The sequence below is a fragment of the Pomacea canaliculata genome, linkage group LG12, assembly GCF_003073045.1.
Source record: "Pomacea canaliculata isolate SZHN2017 linkage group LG12, ASM307304v1, whole genome shotgun sequence".
Taxonomy (NCBI): domain Eukaryota; kingdom Metazoa; phylum Mollusca; class Gastropoda; order Architaenioglossa; family Ampullariidae; genus Pomacea; species Pomacea canaliculata.
In genome coordinates, this window is record NC_037601.1 from 18,235,178 (window position 1) to 18,253,755 (window position 18,578).

Here is an 18,578-nt window from a genome sequence, read left to right on the forward strand (position 1 = left end):
TGATGTATTTTTCCCTTTAATGTTCCTTTTTTTATTTTCCCCTTTCGTTTTCGTGTTTATACAATTCTTCCCTTAATTGTGAAAATCTCTGAATCATCCTAGTCATAATTTGTAGTCACCCGTCCGCGTGCACACGCAGACACACACATGTATAGCTGTGCACGCAAGTACACGCGCTCTCTATGTCGATCCACCCCACTGAATGGTCTGTGAGGTGAGATTCCACTGAAGGCCTATGCGGTCTCTTGTATTTCAAACTGCTACCATAAGTCGAGCTTGTGTCAGCACTTATAGTTAGGGGTTATGTTAATCTTACTAAATCATTTTATCCCCACCACCACCATCAGGCTTGAAATGTGGGAGTGCTCAACCGACGTACGCATCCTTATTTTTAGTATCCTCATTATTTTTAGGAAACAAAATGGGTCAAGTTTGCGTCTGGTCCTGCCACAGCTGAACCCATTCGAAAATAGAGAAAATATTATGAAAACCTGGACAAGATAAAATTGTTATTTTGTACTATTATTCTGACCTTGAGATTTATTTATTTCCCGCCCGCGATTCCCCAATCTTTAAAAAAAAAAAAAAAAATCGGCGGCGGTTTTTGATAAACTGTAATCGAAAATGTTTCGTATGCTCTGCCCTGGCTCATCTGACCCGTCGTTAAAACGACGATAAGAAGCAAGGAAAAAAGCGGGGGTTAGAGAAAAATTCATGAAAAGGGGAAAGGGGGAATTAAGTATTAAAAATTTAAAGAGTCTGAAGTTTGGTCTTAGCTAACATTTCTTTATTGAGCAGGAATTAACTGCACTGCAGAAATGGATCCGTGTCTCTGAAAAGAGATTAGGTCTGCAATTTTTTGCGAATAGGGAGTGAACTCAAAGGATATAATTACATCAACTGAAGTATATCGGACCCAAAAAGATGAATATAGCCACAGAAAGGATAAAACGACGAGGACGGGAGAAATGCAGATAAATCACATCTACTCCCTGATCAAGATATTCCCGGCGGTCAGCAGTGAGTATATACAGTGTTACACGTTACAGTGGTAACCTGTATATAATCACAGACTCCATCGTACACTGAATGTCGATCGGTCGCACCCTTCTCATCAACACTCCACCATTCACACAATTATGACAGCGTTTGAACACCATACCAAACGTTGCACGACGTTGCCGCGTGCTCGTCGGGGAGTGACTGTTCGCGCCACGCGGCGCCCCGCGCCGTAATGTGACGTCAGCAACGCTCGCTCCTCTCCACCCTTCCCCATTCTTAATTCCCCGCACACCCTGCTCTTGAGGGAAACCCTCGCTATATAATTATAGCGGCCGAGCTTCGGGAAATCACTTTGCTTGTGCGACAGCCAACGAACGCACGGCAGCGGCCAAGGGGACGACGCGATAGGAGCGAACGAACGCCGGATACACGAATCGCGTTAACCGGTATCGCGTCTCATTTGAAATTCGTGAGAAGTTCGGTTGGAGCATCGGCATCTTTTGTCTGAGCGAAAAGGTAAGCCACTTATTGATCACAGCGGAATGAGAGAGAGAGAAGGGAAGAGAGAGATAGAGAGACGTAACGAGAAGTGTGTTGACTTTCTGTCGATATTTGCGAGAAATATCAATACTACCGTCGGAGCTTCACATTCAGGAATGTGTTAGGGATGAGTGTGTGTGTGGGAGGGGTGCAGTAGCGGGTAGGATGGTTTGGGAGGGGTCAAGGTATTTGATGCTGGCATTTAATGTATTAGATTATCCTACATTAGTCTTAACAATGGAGCCTGAGTTTAGAATTATTACGTAGTTCCTTTCAACAAGGTCGTTTAGCCGCTCGTTAATTAGTCGAGTGTGTTGCTTGGTCACGCAAGAGGTCTTGGGCTGCTGGGCCCTATACTTGTATCTCTTTAACATTACGCTTGTCCTCGTTGACCCCAGCAACGCACGACTGACAGCGCTCAGGAGGGATATCCACGATGACTAGACACAGACAGCTAGACATTTAAATCATGTAAACACTCTTGTAAACAATGCACTGCAACCAGTTCTTAATTCTCTCTTTTGGGTTTAAGACCAAAAAATTTGGTCGGTTTTTGGAAGGAGTCCAAAGCTATCACTCAACAGTCTTCACGATGAGCATGACAGGGCTTCTGCTGTATGTCTCGAGACCCTTAATTTACTTCGTAGCTACAAAACCAACAGTAATGCTTAACTCCCTACCCTACCCCAACAACAACAAAAAAAACAAAAAAACAACAACCAACAACAAAAGCAGCAAAGCAAAACAACAACCAAAACCTATTTCCAATTCGTTACAAAATGAGAGGCAGTCATGTAACATATTCTCAGCTGCGGTCTACGAGTACCAGGACCCTTTTAGCACCAACGGATCCGTTCAGCACACCTGGTGGTTTCATCATACACCATGGCTGTAAAAGCCTGCCTGCAAGTCTGGCAAAGGGTCAAAAAGTTCTGGCGTCAGGCCATCGAGGAAGGTGATCGATGGCGGTGGTCGTGGTCGTTGTGTAGGGGGGTGGGGGGTAGGGGAAGGGGACTAATCGTCTCGCTCTCATTACCATGCTGCCGGTTTGCATGCACCAGTCGACCCGGTGCCCGCTGCAAGTGGTTCACACGGCGGCATTGGTGTGTTAATGGGCGATCCACAGTCCTGTCGATCATGGAGACGATCATGGGTTCAGGGTTTGAAAGGATCTGATTGACAGGACGCATTCGATCGCTATTCTTGACTAGTTTTGAGAGCTATGATATATAGACCTTAACACCACGACCTTTTAAAAATAGTTGCACTCATAGAAATATATAATTATAGTTGTGTAAACCTGTTTATAAACACGCATGCGATCTTATGTCAGAGAGGCATTTGAACAGAGGGGAGAGAAAGTCCGTCACACTCTACCTACCAGTCTTTTTAAAAAAAAATGTGTTAATGAAACGAATGCGAACATTGGTTTCTGAGTATTGTGCGTAAAAGGTTTTGCGTCTTCGCAATAGTGTGCGGCCACCTCTCGCGGCCTTGTGGAGTGTGTGCGCACTGGCGCAATAAACCTCTAGTATTGCGTGTTTCGCAGGTTTCTTCATTATTTTTTCTTTACAACCACAAAGGTCACCCTTGCCCTTCCCTGCCCCTACCATTAAGAGGACGCAGCAAGGTGAGAAGGGTCGGGCCATCTCTGTGATAATAAGGTCCGTGGGGTGAGTCACTTCTGACCGTCTAAGTTCAGAGCAGGACAAAGAAAAGTCGCTCCTGCTGAATAATGATGAAAAAAAATAATGGAGGAAGTATGTCTGGTTCACACGATCAAGCGTCAACAATCAAAAGTACATCCTGTGTACATGCGAATGGAAAAAAGAAAAACTAGGACAGGGTGAACGTAAGACTGCCACAGTGGTTGGTTACCCTGGCAGCTGAAGCACTCAGGGTATCCTGCTGTTTGTTGTGCTGAACTATTGTCACTTATCACTTTAGAAAACATGCAGCACTTGGCATGCATCGTGTGGCATGTAGTTTGACAGATGCAATTTGTAAGGGATGTTAATGACATTTTGATGACATGTCGTAAAGAGGAGACGATTGACAAGAGCAAGGGATGCTAAAGCAGGAATCGACTAGGTTCGCATCCGGTAGTCATGAATTTTTTTTTTTTTTTTTTTTTTTGAAAGGTTGCTGTGTTGTCTTGGGTATGTGCTTATCAGGATTGGATGTTATCCTTGTTAGGAGGAACGAAAGCAGAAAGGTGTATCGGACATTTTAGTCACATGATTGTCGGTGAGGAAAAAGCAAGACATTGGAGAGCGATGCGTGTTCAATAATCAGTGTCTCCAATCGCCCTCCACAAGGATGTGAAGAAAGACCAGCAGAGTAATTACTCTTCTTAACAAGCTAATTGGCTAGTTTAGTCGAGGGATCTTCCGCTAGCTAAGTATCATCCATCGGGCACTCAGAATTCTAAATTCCTTCGAACCGAACCCGATACACAGCATCGACACGCCGCCCATTAATCACACCAATCGCCCATTCATCTCCATTGTCCCCAGTCAGACCTGTTTACCAGCCCCGCGGACCACGTGTTTACGAAACGACGAGAAAGGGAAATTCCGGAGAACACGTAAGAAGGTTCGAGAAAAATATCCGAAACTATCACATCACAGCTTCGACCCGACAACCCCCCCGACCCATATTTCCGAACCTAACGCCTCCGCGCGCGCCGCCATTGCCTCTGTGTACTGCGCTTTTCACTGAACACCGTGACTTTGGTTGCTAACAGGAACAAGGAGACAGTAAACAGGATTTGATGTACGTTGTTGTTGTTTTTGTTGTGATCAATAAAGACCACGCATTCCACCGTCAGAATCCAATGTAGTTGAAAAATAAACCGCGCAGGGTTGAAGTACATCAGTGGGTACCAGCTGGTCATAGTGATGCTGCTGACTTCAACATCAGCTGACTATGAGTGTGTGAGAGAGAGATACGATTTATTTTTTTAATGATTCAGGCTTCTGACACAATTGTGTATGTGAGAGAGAGATGGGGAGAAGAGGAAAAGGAGGAGGGGGATACAGTTTGAAAATGCGCCTGTTGTGTTGTATGGCACCCGTAGCAATAGAATTGCATCATCTTAATCCCAAGTATCCCATTTTAAATGCGTCTCAAAACTGGGAAGAAACGAAGAAGCTATAAACCCAAGGCTGTTACACCACCCATGTAGTCCTCCCTGCACAAGGCAGTGCGCAGATACCCCCCATGCTCGTGGCAACTGCTAACTGCGTCACCCACATTGACTTCTCAGGATCCGACAGTCGGCGGTTGTGTTGTTTTGGGGCAGACGACCATACATGGCGCTGGGTGTGCCACGTGGCAGGACCACGACAGTCCAGCCAGTGACCTCAGGCGACGGTCCACCTGGGCTTGCTCTGTATATTTACGATCATCACAAGACTCAGATGCAGCAGGTGCGAATTGCACCTTGTTACAAGGCTACATCCACGGCACAGGTCTGTCAGCAGGTGAACCCAGGCTGAGAGATGGACGGACGATAATGTTGTCTCGATGTCTCATCTAGTCCGACGAGACTAAATAAGTTATATGTGACAAAATTAAAGATGGCGCATGCAGGAAGCTGAACTGTTCAGCATGCACAGCTGTGACCAAACAAACAATAACAACAGGTAGAAAATGAATGCATGGTCGTGCAGCTTATAATATGCAGCTGAAGTTCACGGCACAAGTCATACGTGATTGATACGGTCTGCATCCGATCGATACCCGACTGGTTGTATGTATAATGAAACGACTGGTTGTATGTATAATGAAACGACTGGCTGTATGTATAATGAAACGGCTATTTGTATGTATAATGAAACGAGGTCTGCGTATAGGATCCAGTGTACATTAGTATGTAAGTGCAGAGTCAGGTCAGTGTTTGTGTCCGGTGCCTTACTAAAGCTTTTATTCACGGATTCTCGCAGCAACGATCACTTCATAAGTGTCGAAGATCCCGTGTACAACATCCGTGTACACACCATCTGACAGTACAGTCAGTACAAGATCCACTGAACAACCTTTAACCTCAGTAGAAGACTCGCTGTAGAAGGTATCTGTACATTGACTGTACATTGACTGTACAAGCGTCCAATGTTCAAGTTTTGCATCAGTGCAAGATCCACTATACACCCTTTATACACCGAACTTAGAGATCCCCTGTAAAAGGTTTATTAACATCGAGATGAGATCCATCTGTACAGTGTGACGTATCGTCGGTACAACGATACAACACTACACGCTTTGTGCAAAAAAATAAAATAACATTGTAATAAATCAGGAAATAACATTGCAATAAATCGTTCCCTAGGATACTAGAGAGCAGTATTCACTGACATCAGCAAACCATTCCAGCGCTCAATCAATATTTCCATCCGCTGAGTAAAGCGTTCTCGTCCAGTGAATATATTCACCTTCTTTCTTTTTTTCCGTTAAAGTTTAAATTTTTGATGTGCAGTAGCCGTGAGGCATTAGTCGCTTGCACTCACCACTGATGTGTCCTGACACCAGCTGCATCTTCCAGCGTCTCATCGGCGTCCGACTTGGATGTCCTACAACTGGTCCTGTTGGTTTTGTGCTCACAATCGTTTTTTTAACGGGAGAAGGGAGTTTGTCTGAACCTGTCTTTGTCAACAGGCGGTCTGGGGCACGATGCCTTCTAGCTTTACCTTGAAACATCATACCACCACCGACAGGAAAAAAATATTCGGGGGGAAAAAATAAAACAAAATACCTTCTGTTCGATTCTACATTCTTCTCTCGCTCACGCTTGGCGAAGAGTTATTCGATTCCCGCTGAGACGTGAAAAACCTTGACGAGTTCTCTGTTGAGGAAAGATGAGACGGCTGTGATGAGGACCATTAGTATTGGATATCTGGGTCGTCTGATGGACGCATAAATAAAATGGTGATCAAGTCATGTCTTGGGAGGCGGCTCACTCCATCGATTGTTGCCATTGGCGACCATTTGGCCTCCTGGGCGCCGTCTGCTGGTCCGAACGTGTCTGAGTGATGCGCTTCTCGTGTAGGGAGGGATCCTGTCTCTTGGATGAACTTCCCCTGTTCAGTCAGTTGGCAGTTACATTGAAGAAAGAAGGTATAGATATAACTGTAAGAGAGTGTAAGAACGACGGTCGTATGTCTGTTAGTATATCGAGTGAACATAGTTCTTTAGAAGGAATGTTACTGTACATCTATAATGCGTCAACGCATTTTTAATTGAGACTTCTTTTCTTTTTTTTTATCGATGCCAACGTGTTTTTCTCTTCTCTCCTTGGAAATGACTGTTATATCCTTGGGGAAAAACATTAATAATTCTTCGGTTCAGCGAACTGCAGTATGCCAGGATCATTAAGGGCCTTGGCGCAGCAGTTCATCGGGTACTTGTCATTAAAAAGCCTGTTATTATTCCCCCACTGAAATGCAGTCACGCCTGAAACACTAACCATAAAGGCAGGTGGGTAGAAGATCCTCCCCTCCCCTCCCCCTCCAAAAAAAAAAGGTTCGTAGATGGTTATCTCTCCCAAAATATTGTGTTTTTACATGGGAGAGCAGAAGATTATAGTCTGACAACATAACTACTAATACTGCCGGTGTAACACACAGAAGAGAGGCTCTTCTTTTTTACCTTCTACTTTCCTTCCTGCTCTGGGGTTTTTTTTTACACAGACCAGACATTATTCCTCCAGCCACTCACATTAGGTGTGTAGCTTGCAAATCGTGTAGTACTAGATCGTGTTTTGCTATCCAGAATCTGGGTTAGATATTTAAGCGACTCCTGAAAGAGCTTGTAACTCGATATCTACTCGTCTGTCCATCCTTTCGTCTTTCTGTCTGAGCGACTGAGAGAATGAAAGCATGCGTAACTCATTTTTGTTCATCCTCTGTTAAAAAAAAAAAAACAAACAAAAACCAACTGTTTTCTTCTCACCAGCTTTTCAGATGGAGGCACCAAGAAAGTTGTCCAGCGGGAGCTGATAGACACCCCACACCCATCCAGTTCAGCGATCCGTGAACGACTTTCAGTCCTCTCTACACTTCGCTAGGAGTATTTGCAACCGTCGGGTGGGAACTCCAACACTCCGCCGCAACGGCTGCCAATCGCTTTGAACGGGGTCAGCTCAACCTCCGCCGTCGACCCGCCGTGAGGTCCAACTTGGTGCAGCTGGCCAAATCAATGTCCTCCTTCTTCCGCCTTCGCAATGAGACCAACAGCTCGTGCCCGGACCTGACGGGCAAGAACTACCGGGCCAGCTTCCACACGCGCTCGTCGGCCAAAGGTGTGCGGAAGAAGATCTACCGGGCCCACCTGGAGGGCGACGGGCCCCGCAAGGGGGAGCATGCCGTGGTTAAGGTCTTCCGTCATGCCAAGGGCACGGAGTCCATGTGCGACGAGGAGATCTTCAAGCACATCATCGCCAGGCGCCTCAGTCGCAAGTTCAACAAGTTGGTCAACGACACCAGCGATAAAGTGAGTAGTGCCATGTCTGTCTGTCGAAAATTGTTCTTGCTTGTGGATCAGCTGGTGATGGGATGTGCTTTGCTTGGGTGGGTGTTTCGCCTTAATGGGGTGGGAGTAGGGGTGGAAGGGATTTGACAGGACGAGTATCGCGGGTCAAGCTAGGCCGTGACCTCCCCTGCCCCCCTGCTTAACGGTGGAGATCATGACACCACGGATTTGCATTCCTGGCAACCTTCGCAGTTCGTAAAACCTCGCCGTTGTGCTTGTCTTTTCGGTACGTGGGCTCCGCGGAATCACGGAAATTCACGTAGCTCATAATGGTTCGTCATACGCGCTAAACGAATTATTTTTAAGCAGCGCCCTTGTGAACACCCCAAAAATAAATTTATAAAACCATCGATAGTCTTCTGTCAGGAATGACATCAGGACGCGGTCCCTCCTACGGACTTGTGAATCATGCCCGGATGTACGTTGGTCAAGGCCAAAAGCGCAGTCACCACTGATGTGGTTTGTTCACTTCCTGGTCGACAGATGACAGTCGCGCCGTTCGAATCCACCAGCAGGTGCTCATGCACTTGCACCAACACTTATGCTGCCTTCACACTCCTGCATGCGTGAGCACGTGAGCACGCTAATAATAGTCTGTCTGGCTGGCGCTTCCTTCTGGCCACAATCCACTTCTCCTACGAGGGGCGGTTGAGGGCTGAAATCTTGAGTTAGTTCGAACGCGCGTCATCCATGTAGGCAAGGTTCTAAAAAGTGGGAAGCGTGTATTTTCGAACATAAAGGCAAAGTGTTCTCAAAGAACGAAGTGTTCTCTCACACACCGAAAACAGCCTATGAGCTTAACCTGCAGACACGGACAGACCTGAGGTCTTAGGGGGCAACATTGGAATAGAGGCCATGGGAGGACACGGACAAAAAAACAGCTCTTTGTTACTTGAAGAAGCTTGGAGTCCTACATTTACTGGCATGGTCCCCGGAACGAAATAAAGAGAGAATAAAAAAAAAAAATGTTACACTGACAGTGACTGTCTTGCACTTGGGTCGTAAATGCTCACCTGTTGCCACTGTGCGACTGTACCTTACTGTATCAATAGAAAGCGCTCGAAGCTTGTTAATAGGAGGGCGAAGTCTCCTCGTGGTGTTCGAGGCTTAATTGCTGGTCGTGGTGACTGCGATGGAATCAGCAAGGAAGGGAGAAAGAGATGTGACCGGACTAGAGGCTTCCTCAACCATTGTGAAGAGCTGATGACCACAGTGTGCGGAAGTTTATTGTTGTCTTTTTTTTTTTTACTAACTGGATATGACAGACTATACACTGAATAAACATTACGTATTCGTATTTTGTCACGTGTTTAGCTGTTTGGATCGTTAGAGAATGTTCGTTTTGCCTGACCGTGCATTGAGCTATGTGTGCGTGTACTTGCACACACACGCGCGCTGTCTTCCACAATCATATATCTGATGCAAATTTCCAAGCTCTCTGAAGGATTCGCCTGTGCTTTTATCATCGAGGAAATTCAATTTTCTCTCTTCCATTCTCCAATCGTTTCCCGACAGACCTTACCACCATAGAAGAGCACCGCCGGGAGGCCTTTAGGAAAGATTAAGCAACAAGATTTTGCTGTGGGGGTTGAGGGGTGAACTCCTTTTACCGGTGCGGAGAAGGGAGGTGTGTTGCCAAGTTCTACAAAAGGAGGAGATACTGTCAGTGCACGAGAGAAAACCGAGGGCGGTGTGTGTTGATGGGTAATCTAAAAATGGGATTCAAAACAAAGAATGCTTGCAAGGGCGTACAGGTAGAAACTATTACGAGAATAACAATAAAGAATAACCCGAAACAGTTATATTTTCCTTTTTTAAGAGGATCTTTTTGCTGTGGCCTGCTAACTGTAGCACCATGCCACGGGGTCAACTAAAACCAGTTAAGTGAGTCGATGGACACGAGAACGACAGCATGTCGACACGTCCGCCCTGAAGTCGACGTTCTTCACTAACGACCGTTGTGGTGTACGTGAGTCGGGGCAAGTCCTCGGCAGGGAGGACCACTTGCGATCATCACTTACTCGAGCGGATGAGGGTTTTCGGCTTGTCTGAACAGGGAGGGAAACAGGAGGGGCAAGAACTAACATCTCGCATGTGGGAAGGAGAGTGTGTAGGGGGGTAGGTGGGTGGAGGTACGACCTGAGGTCAACGGCCAGTGCGTACGTGCACACACCTGGGAGGGTGGTGACGGCGGACAAAGAGGCACAAACCAGACAGGAAGTGGAAAAAGAAACGAAGTCCTTGACACGCGCCGCACCGTGGCCTTCCGTGACCTTTACCCGACCTAGTGCCTCGCAGAGTTCGCAAAGTTCGCTGCGTTCTCTGACACAAAGCGTCTGGCATCACGCAGACTATTTGTCTCTCCCCCCTCAACACCGAACCCTTAGAAAATCTTTAGGGAAAAGTTCCAGGTTAATATTCTGGCGTGAGTGTAGCAAAAAGATGTACAAACGATACGCATGCCTCGATCAAATTCAGACGCCATTTTATCTTCCAAAATCTGTAACATACTAACGAAAATAAAAGAATAAAAGGAAAATAATTACGGTTCTCTGCACTACCTAAGTGTAACAATTTTCACTGTTATAAGCCCGTGTGTCACATTCAGAAATAGAGACTGAGAAAATGTTGGAAAAGAAGTTGAGAAAGGTTCATTTCGGCATTAACACACTGATAACACGTATTCAACATGTTTGTAACATTATGTAACACACTAGTGTTTAACACAGGTGTATTTTAACATTGCCTAAAGGCAACCCGATCCCCTCAACCACGGGTAGCTATGACGTCAAGCGGTGTTGTCAGCATAATGCAGTGACACTTGTACACAACCCGTTCCTCTGACATTCACACCCGTAATGTAAGCTTTCCCCACCGCACTCCTGCAGACATTCAATTGAAATAACTGACAAACCCAGTGTATTACACCTGCAATCAGACAAAGATCTGGGGAAGGGGAGAGAATTATACGTATGTGGGTGGGGGTGAAGATGGGAGAGACTAAAACCGATCTGCAATATGATCTCCCCCGCAAGCTCGAGAATTCTCTAGAAAAAAAAACAAAAACATGATGAGCTCGCGTGTGCATAGTTGAAAGAAGCTTGTAAACGAATATTTGTGTCGACTTGTAGTTTTAGCCCGAGTAGAGAATTTTTTATTTTTTTTTTTTTGAACCATGACGTCATGCAGGTAAACCAACAGCAACAGTGTCGCGCGAGAGGTGGCTGGGGTCAGTCGCCAACCAGAGACGAGGCCGGGAAATGTTGTCACCCTGTAGGCATGCGTCCTCACTGCACATACCTGTTGAAGGCATGACGGTATGACCTGAGGGGGTAGGGGTCAGGGGTCGTGCATACAGGAAGGGAGTACGAGCTCCACGGAATCTCACAGCTGCGGTCCATCCATGCAAATAAAAATAGCTCGGGTGTCGTCCGTAATTTGCACCGGATGTGTTTGAAGATTGCAACGTCATGATAACGGCTACTGCAATCGGGGTTTTAAACGGGTGAGTCGGTGAGGTTGAGGGTGGTGATAGCGGTACGGAGAAAAGGATTGGACGCTGTAATCCGCCATCGTTAAACAAAGGTTGATAGGGTACTCGCCTATATCAGGGTGGCAATTTTTATTGGGGATGATTGCCTCTCCCCTTCAAAGTCATGACGTCACGACTGGTCAAGCGGGTAGGACCATGAGGTCAAAATGTTGGAGACTGTCTCGTCTGTTCTCCATGGCAACGGCTATGACACACGTGGTCTCTGCTCTGGGTGAGAGGTTTACCGGGTGTAGTCAGGCGACTGGTCGTTATTTGCTCTATCCTGTCGTGTCAGCTTAATGATGACAGAATGAACATAACGGCCGTGCCTACAGGACACTCCCGGCTATGAACACCTGACATACAAAGCCAATCAAATCAGTCAGGGTTGATTTAACCTCTTCGCGACATTGCCGAGACCAACTCCACACATTACTCTCCATCAATGTTGGACAGGGGGGAAAACCCACAGTCATCAATCAAACAGTTTCTTCCTTTGATGTTGCTGACACACCAGTTACAAGGGTTTTTTTCTTTTTTCTTTAAAGAAAATTGCAGCTTGTTACCGGCCAGATGGCTGTTGGGTTGTTTACTCACCCCTCCCACTTTCTACAGCGATCATGTCTTTTGTGTCCAGATCACCTTCACGCTGCCCCTCAAGTCGACGGTGGAGAAAGTGGGTGTCGGCTCCTACCTGCTGCACCGCAGTCGAACTCTGGACAAAGAGGAGTGGGTGCTGATCGAGGAGAACCTGGCGGAATATGAGGAGTACAAGGTAGGTGTGAAGCGGGAGGGAGGAATGTGGCTTGCTTTGTGCAGGCAGTTTAACTGTCTGTCCCCTTGTCCAACGCATGCATGAGGCGACTGGTGGAGTTGTTAGCAGGGAGACAAAAAAAAAGTCCTCCGACAAGCAAGCAGCAACACCAGGGCGGGTAGGAAACTGAAATGCAAGCATTTCGGATAATTAGAGGGTGGGGTTGCGCGAAATGAGCTCATCCATCTTCGTCCAGGTAAAGTTTTTATTGACATGTCTGCCTGGAGTGTGGAATCCTAGCCCGCAAGAAGATCTTCGTCTTCTGGCCAAGAAGGCTGGTGGAAGAAATTCGATTGTGAATGCTTTCAGGACACGAAACTATGTGATGCTTGGATCAGATGCCGTGGGATAAAAAGACTGACTGGCTGACCTTTACCATTTCCACAGAGTCGGCGAACGATGAGCACAAAAATGTCATTAACAGACTCATCTGGCATTTTCTCTGACGTCATTCAGCGTTGGCAAAAACTGTTAACCGCCATGTGGAGCACGGACACACACGCACACACACAAACACCGGCGGAAAAAGTAATGCAATGTTTAAGTAATGAGTTGGTTTATGATATTATATTAGAATGCATTGATTGTGTGTATGTGTGTGTGTTCAGGCATTCTTGCGAAAGAATGGGGAGAAAGCCAGGAAGGATCCATCCTCCTTGGACGCCTTCCTTCACTTCACATACCACGAGTCCGGTCAGAAGTTCGTCTTATGTGGATTCCAGGTAAATTCACACAATTCACCTCCATTTTAATTTCACAGAGATTATAGGAAATACAACTATCTCGTAAATAATCACACGAAGAGTATCCTCTTTGTGAAGTGCTTCCTAAACTTGGATAGCTGTTTCTATTTTTGGCTCAACTTGAAAACCCACAACAAGGCATTGTCACGAGCATATTAATTAACAGGAAGTGATCAGGTCGCTTCATTTTAAACACTACCTTGTATGGAAGTCACTGTTTTCCTCGAGAGGAAGGTCTGATTCGTCACGCGCCCCGTGCATGATCGTGATGACCTAAGTAAGGTTTATGTGCAGTTCGTGGTAGTCCTAACCCGGAAGTCAGAGCTTTGCAATGACAGTTACTCTAGGACTATAAAATTTGATGTTTCTAAATGTGATTGATATCGCATGAGAGTTTTTGTTCTTTGATCATCTGATCAGGGGGAATAAGGGAGGAAGAAGGAGAGGGGCTTGCGAACGTATATTAGACACAGTGAACCACTTATTTCACTGCCCGCGAATACACTGGGTTATAGGATTGCTTTCATTTCTTAAATAAATTAGCTACTTTTGTCCAAATGTACTGTCATGTTCTACATTCCCTACTCTACAACAATCAGTATTTCGCGATGTGAAATTAAACTTTGCCAGTCACTAAACTTCATTCTACCAAATCGCCGTAGTTGTCGCTGTACCGGATGTCCTTACCTCCCTGCCGTCATCAGTATCCTGGAGGATGTAACAAAGACAATGGAGAATAATTGTATCAGCTTGTTTCTCAGTGATCTAGCTCGAGGTCATTGTAAGGTAGGGACTGGTCATCAAAAGGTCAGAAAGTAGTGACGGCTCACGTGGAAGTCCGAGTGAAACAAAAGAGTTCCGGAAGGAAACAGAGTTGGTGGTGTGGTGGTTACAACAATCGCTTGCCATCACTAATGAGACCCTGGCTCATATCTCGTCTCCGGACACTGTATGAGACACCTATGGGAGACCCTGGTTTTCCTGATTTCTTCCCTTCTCCTCTATAGGCGGAAGCACTTTCCTAGTCAACCAACCAAAATCTAGAGTTTAAAAAAGCAACAACTTAGCTAAAAATAGGAAAGTTCATGTTCTTCAAGTTCCTGGTAAAAAAAAAAGTTCAGACTGTAATATGCTACGATAGGTTAAATTTTTGACAAAAATGTGCTAGAAACTTTATAAAGATATTTTCCTGATAACTTTAATGCAAAGACGTTTTCTCAGAAAAGATAACTTCCCTTTGAATCTGAGTTACTTCCCTCCCTGCCTTTTAAGCTCTCACTTGATGCTGACTCGCCAAGGGCCTAAGCTATGAAGTGAGAGTAGATTGTTTCCTCGTGGGTAAGAAGGACAAGATGGGTGAGCCTCTTGTTTTCAGTTGACATTGCGATAGCTAGATCCTGTACACACTACTTCCTGTTTCTTACCCCAGGGCATACTGCCACCGCTTCATAACTATATCTACGGGGTAAAACAGCGTCTGCTGGGTTTGAACACTGCTTTATATTTTCGAAAACTTGAGTTTCCCATGTTGCCCTGGGTCAACGACTTACCCTCGCCTCATGACTACGACCCCAGTTGTGTCTGCCTCCGTGAAACCTGACTTTAGTCGTTCGTCGTGAATGCGACCACGACAGCAACTGAAGTGAGAGACACGAGGTGGTCACACCCAGTACCGAGACTGCGAAGTTGGATTAAGGAAGTCGAGTGACCAAAAAAATTGTCCCACTGTCCCGCTTTCCCCTCCCAACACAGTAGCTTGTTGTTGTGAGGTTCACGACATGTCTGTCAGTCAAACGCTCATTGTCAGGGGTCAGTAAGGACATTCAGCTGCATGGGGAACTCCAAGCAGTGGAGGAAACTGCTGACAGAAATATAACCCAACACCTAGTCAGTCAGGTGCGCACCTGTATGTCTGCACCTGTGATACTGGTTACGGCAGTTTCCGTCTGCAGGTGTGGGACAGGTGTGTGAATAAAAGATGGAAAATACAGTTTTCTCTGTTATTTTCGAATAATAAATAGGGTTGAAATAGGGTTCCGTGTTCAGTATTCTCTGTGTTGAATATTCTCTCTCTCCCTCCCACATAAAATTCCGTGGCCATTTTTTAGAGGGGACGGAGAAGAAGGCTTCCATATTTCTGTTTCAAATAAAATGTGACACGTTCCACGTTCCGCATTTTTATTTCTCTGCCTCCCTTTTGCAGGGTATCCACACGGAGGAACAAGGCTACAAACTGACGACCCCCTGCATCCATTCCGTGGAGAAGAAATACGGCCTCACCGACAAGGGCGCCAGCGGAATCAAGTCGGTGTTCGCCAAGCACAAGTGCAACAACCTGTGCTGGAACTGGCCCACCCCGGGTGACGAGATCGAGGACGACAAGACGTGCTCCAACGGCGAGGTGGCGGACACCAACGGCGAGGAGGCGGACATCAACGACTCGTCCAGCGATGAAAAGTTTGACAGCGTGCCCATAGGTGGACTAGCCATCCACACCACCGACAACGACAGCTCGGTGGAGGACATCTTGTCGTCTTGATGTTTCCTCTTGGTGTAGTCGACGGGAGCTGGTGGTCGACCCCAACGCTCCTTTCCCCCTCCTCCATGCTTTCATTAGTCGTCACGTCTAACTGTCGTCGGCCAACCGCGTCACTCAACGCTTCGATGACGCCATCATGTACCGCTTCCAGCTTGTGACGTCTTGTGTGCTGTGACGTCATCCATTCCTGCGCATGCGTCGACGTTGTATCCTAGCTGTTGAGGTCGACGGGAGGCTTTCTTCAGGTGCTGGGAAAAATTGAGCGAGCTTTCCTTTCGCACAGCTACGGACTGCGGGCTTTCAGTCACGTGTTGTTGTTATTCTGTTCCATCGCAGTGGTGAGACATGTCCACATCCGGTGACCATTCCATTGATGAACTGTATTTCAGATTTCTTAACGGCCTTTCCCCATTCTCTTCCACCCACCATCCCCTGCCACAATCCCTGTCGAATTATACAAACGACTTTCACGTGGAACAATCGTCTGGCACCGTCCGCACGTTTTCATGGTTCACCCAACTCCCGCACACCCATGCTTCTCTCAATCTGAACTTCCTACATGTTGTGCGCATGTGCGGGGGTGCGCTTGAAATGCTTGACTAGTGCGAGGTAGATGACCAGAAGATAAAGACACACTGGACACGAGTTCTATCGTTAATCTTATCGCTGTTGTTGTTAATGGTCAGGGATCAAATATCGCAAGACCCAACAGGTCAAGGGGGAGATGCCGAAGTCAGTCTGGCGAGAGGCGGGAAGAGAAAGTGGACAGACAGGAGAAAAATTCTTTGTATGTTGGAACAAATGAGTGACCACCATGTGTGTGTGTGGCTCCTGGCATTAGAAACAACAGCGTTCTGCAACACGATGGAGACTGAAAAGTGTTGATCATTTTGGGGGTCGGAGGTCAGTACGTATGTCAGTGGATGCGTGACCTGTGATGTACTCTTAAAGACACCCGAGACGATTACTACCAGATACTGTTGTTTGTTGAGATTCATCATCGGCATGGTTGTGACCAAACAATTTATCTCCTTTGTGACTTTCCTCACACAGTTCGGTCTTATCTTCAAGCTGATACTTACACTGGATGACAGCCAAGTCATGTGACTGCTGGAGACAGCGGAGGCGGAGTCAGGCTCCCATTACACGCGGTGGGTGTTGCAGACGACAGACTCCCATTAGGAACTGGGCGCGGCAGGACCGTGTCACCGAGAAATGGTTTTCGTGACACCAAGACCAGGGGTGAGGTGATAAAATGATGTCTGTTTGGCGCATGCGCAGTAGGGTGCAAGACGTTGGCAGGTGGTCGCTTGCACGACGTCGTTGTATGTAGGAGAGAAGACCTACATAAGCGCGAATGTGCTAGGGGCCGCTCGCATGAGCGTTTCTATTCTTGTTTCTCACAAAAAAGTGCACAAAGAATCCGTTCAGCATGTGAAAGTTACGGTCACTAGTAAATGTGTAAAAGGAAAAGCAAAATGTCATGCAACCCTTCCTCCAGGAAGGTAAAAGAGAGATGACGTGTAAGGATGAGGACCTTGACTTGACACCCACGCACTTCATGAGCCCAGTATTTCCTGATTTATTACAAAGAATAAAAACAGTTGATGTGTTCCTCAACTGGCCCTTTCTTCCTGTTGCAATGATAACATCAGCGGTTCAGCCGGAAAGAAGCAGTTGTGTGTGTGCGCGCGCATTGTCGAAAACTGTGCATGAAGAATTGTGGGGAATTGGGAAAACCAGATTTGAGCTTTTCTGTGAATCATTTACATAGATTGATTGATTACATGATTGATTATGTGCGAACAGTATCCTCAGATAAAAGATATAATATAAATAAATCTGTTGTCAATGGCTTTGTTGAGCCTCAGACCTGTTAATAATCTCTGCGTCCATCTTGGGTGCACATCACCAGTGAGCACTGTTACTCTACTCTTTGGGTGCAAAAGCATTGACTGTCATACTCACTTGTTACATACCTGCTTTTGCAGTTTGTTCAACGATCTCTTGTTGTCCTTCGACTTAAAAAAAAAAACAAAAAAAAAAAAACAAACCGCCCTTTACTAGATATCGCGAAAGGTATCTGAGATATTTTTGAACGGTCTTGGTGAGTTGAATGTGTAACTGGTGCAGACTGCAAACGGATGACACAGCTTTTCTGGTTAGTAAATTTTATTCCTGGTTGTTCTGTTATGATGCATTTGTTATTCGTCACACAGACATTATTTATTTCCACTACACCATTGTTTCATGTTAAATTGTCTTTTTTATCATTTTGCAACTGGACATTTACTTTCACTCGTTCGTTTGCAAAGGACATTTACTTTCACTCGTTCGTTAAAAACAGTTGAATGTCTCAACGCCAATGACAGTTAACGATGTGTTTCTTATTCTATAATTCCAGTTTGCAGAAATAAAAGAATTTCAAAAATATTTCCCACATTAATGTTATTGTTTATGTTCATTGTCCGATTTTTTGCGAAACTTGTTGACAAAAACAACTTTAAGTGTCGGTATCCGGCCAACCTGATTGGCGGCTTGTTTAGCTGCACAGCATGTGCTTCTGTTGACGTACAGTCTTGCGGAAGACGATTTGACCCCGGTCAGCCTGACCTGCGCCATCCTACTTAGCTTGATATCTACATCCACCTATTGCAGCAGCGCTGCGGCAGGGGACGACATCGCTGCAAAATTTAACGGCTGTCCCGGGCGGTACGGAAACAATCGCCATTGTTGTGCCAAGTAGGGAGAGAGACCGCGTGTTGCAGCAGTCGCCCCTAAACCGCTGCAGGGGGACGCCCACCACGGCCTTACACCACGAACTAATATCCGCCTACACGACTGCGCATGCGCGGAGCACAAGTTGCAACATGTTGGCGT

General features: G+C 46.2%; 1 protein-coding gene across 1 annotated transcript; it reads left to right on the forward strand.

Moving 5' to 3' along the window:
* The first annotated feature begins 1,099 nt into the window (after positions 1 to 1,099).
* LOC112576605 lies at positions 1,100 to 18,133 on the forward strand. Its single transcript, XM_025259185.1, has 5 exons — positions 1,100 to 1,518; positions 7,495 to 8,031; positions 12,240 to 12,377; positions 13,025 to 13,138; positions 15,363 to 18,133. The coding sequence occupies exons 2-5, from the start codon at positions 7,738 to 7,740 to the stop codon at positions 15,696 to 15,698; spliced, it is 882 nt and encodes a 293-aa protein (XP_025114970.1). The 5' UTR covers positions 1,100 to 1,518; positions 7,495 to 7,737; the 3' UTR covers positions 15,699 to 18,133.
* The last annotated feature ends 445 nt before the right edge of the window (positions 18,134 to 18,578 follow it).

Excerpts from the sequence above, each read along its gene's own strand:
- LOC112576605 (XM_025259185.1), top strand. The coding sequence starts at position 7,738 with ATGTCCTCCTTCTTCCGCCTTCGCAATGAGACCAACAGCTCGTGCCCG. Across the intron at positions 8,032-12,239 it reads TCAACGACACCAGCGATAAA|ATCACCTTCACGCTGCCCCT; the intron begins GTGAGTAGTGCC and ends TTTTGTGTCCAG. Across the intron at positions 13,139-15,362 it reads TCGTCTTATGTGGATTCCAG|GGTATCCACACGGAGGAACA; the intron begins GTAAATTCACAC and ends TCCCTTTTGCAG.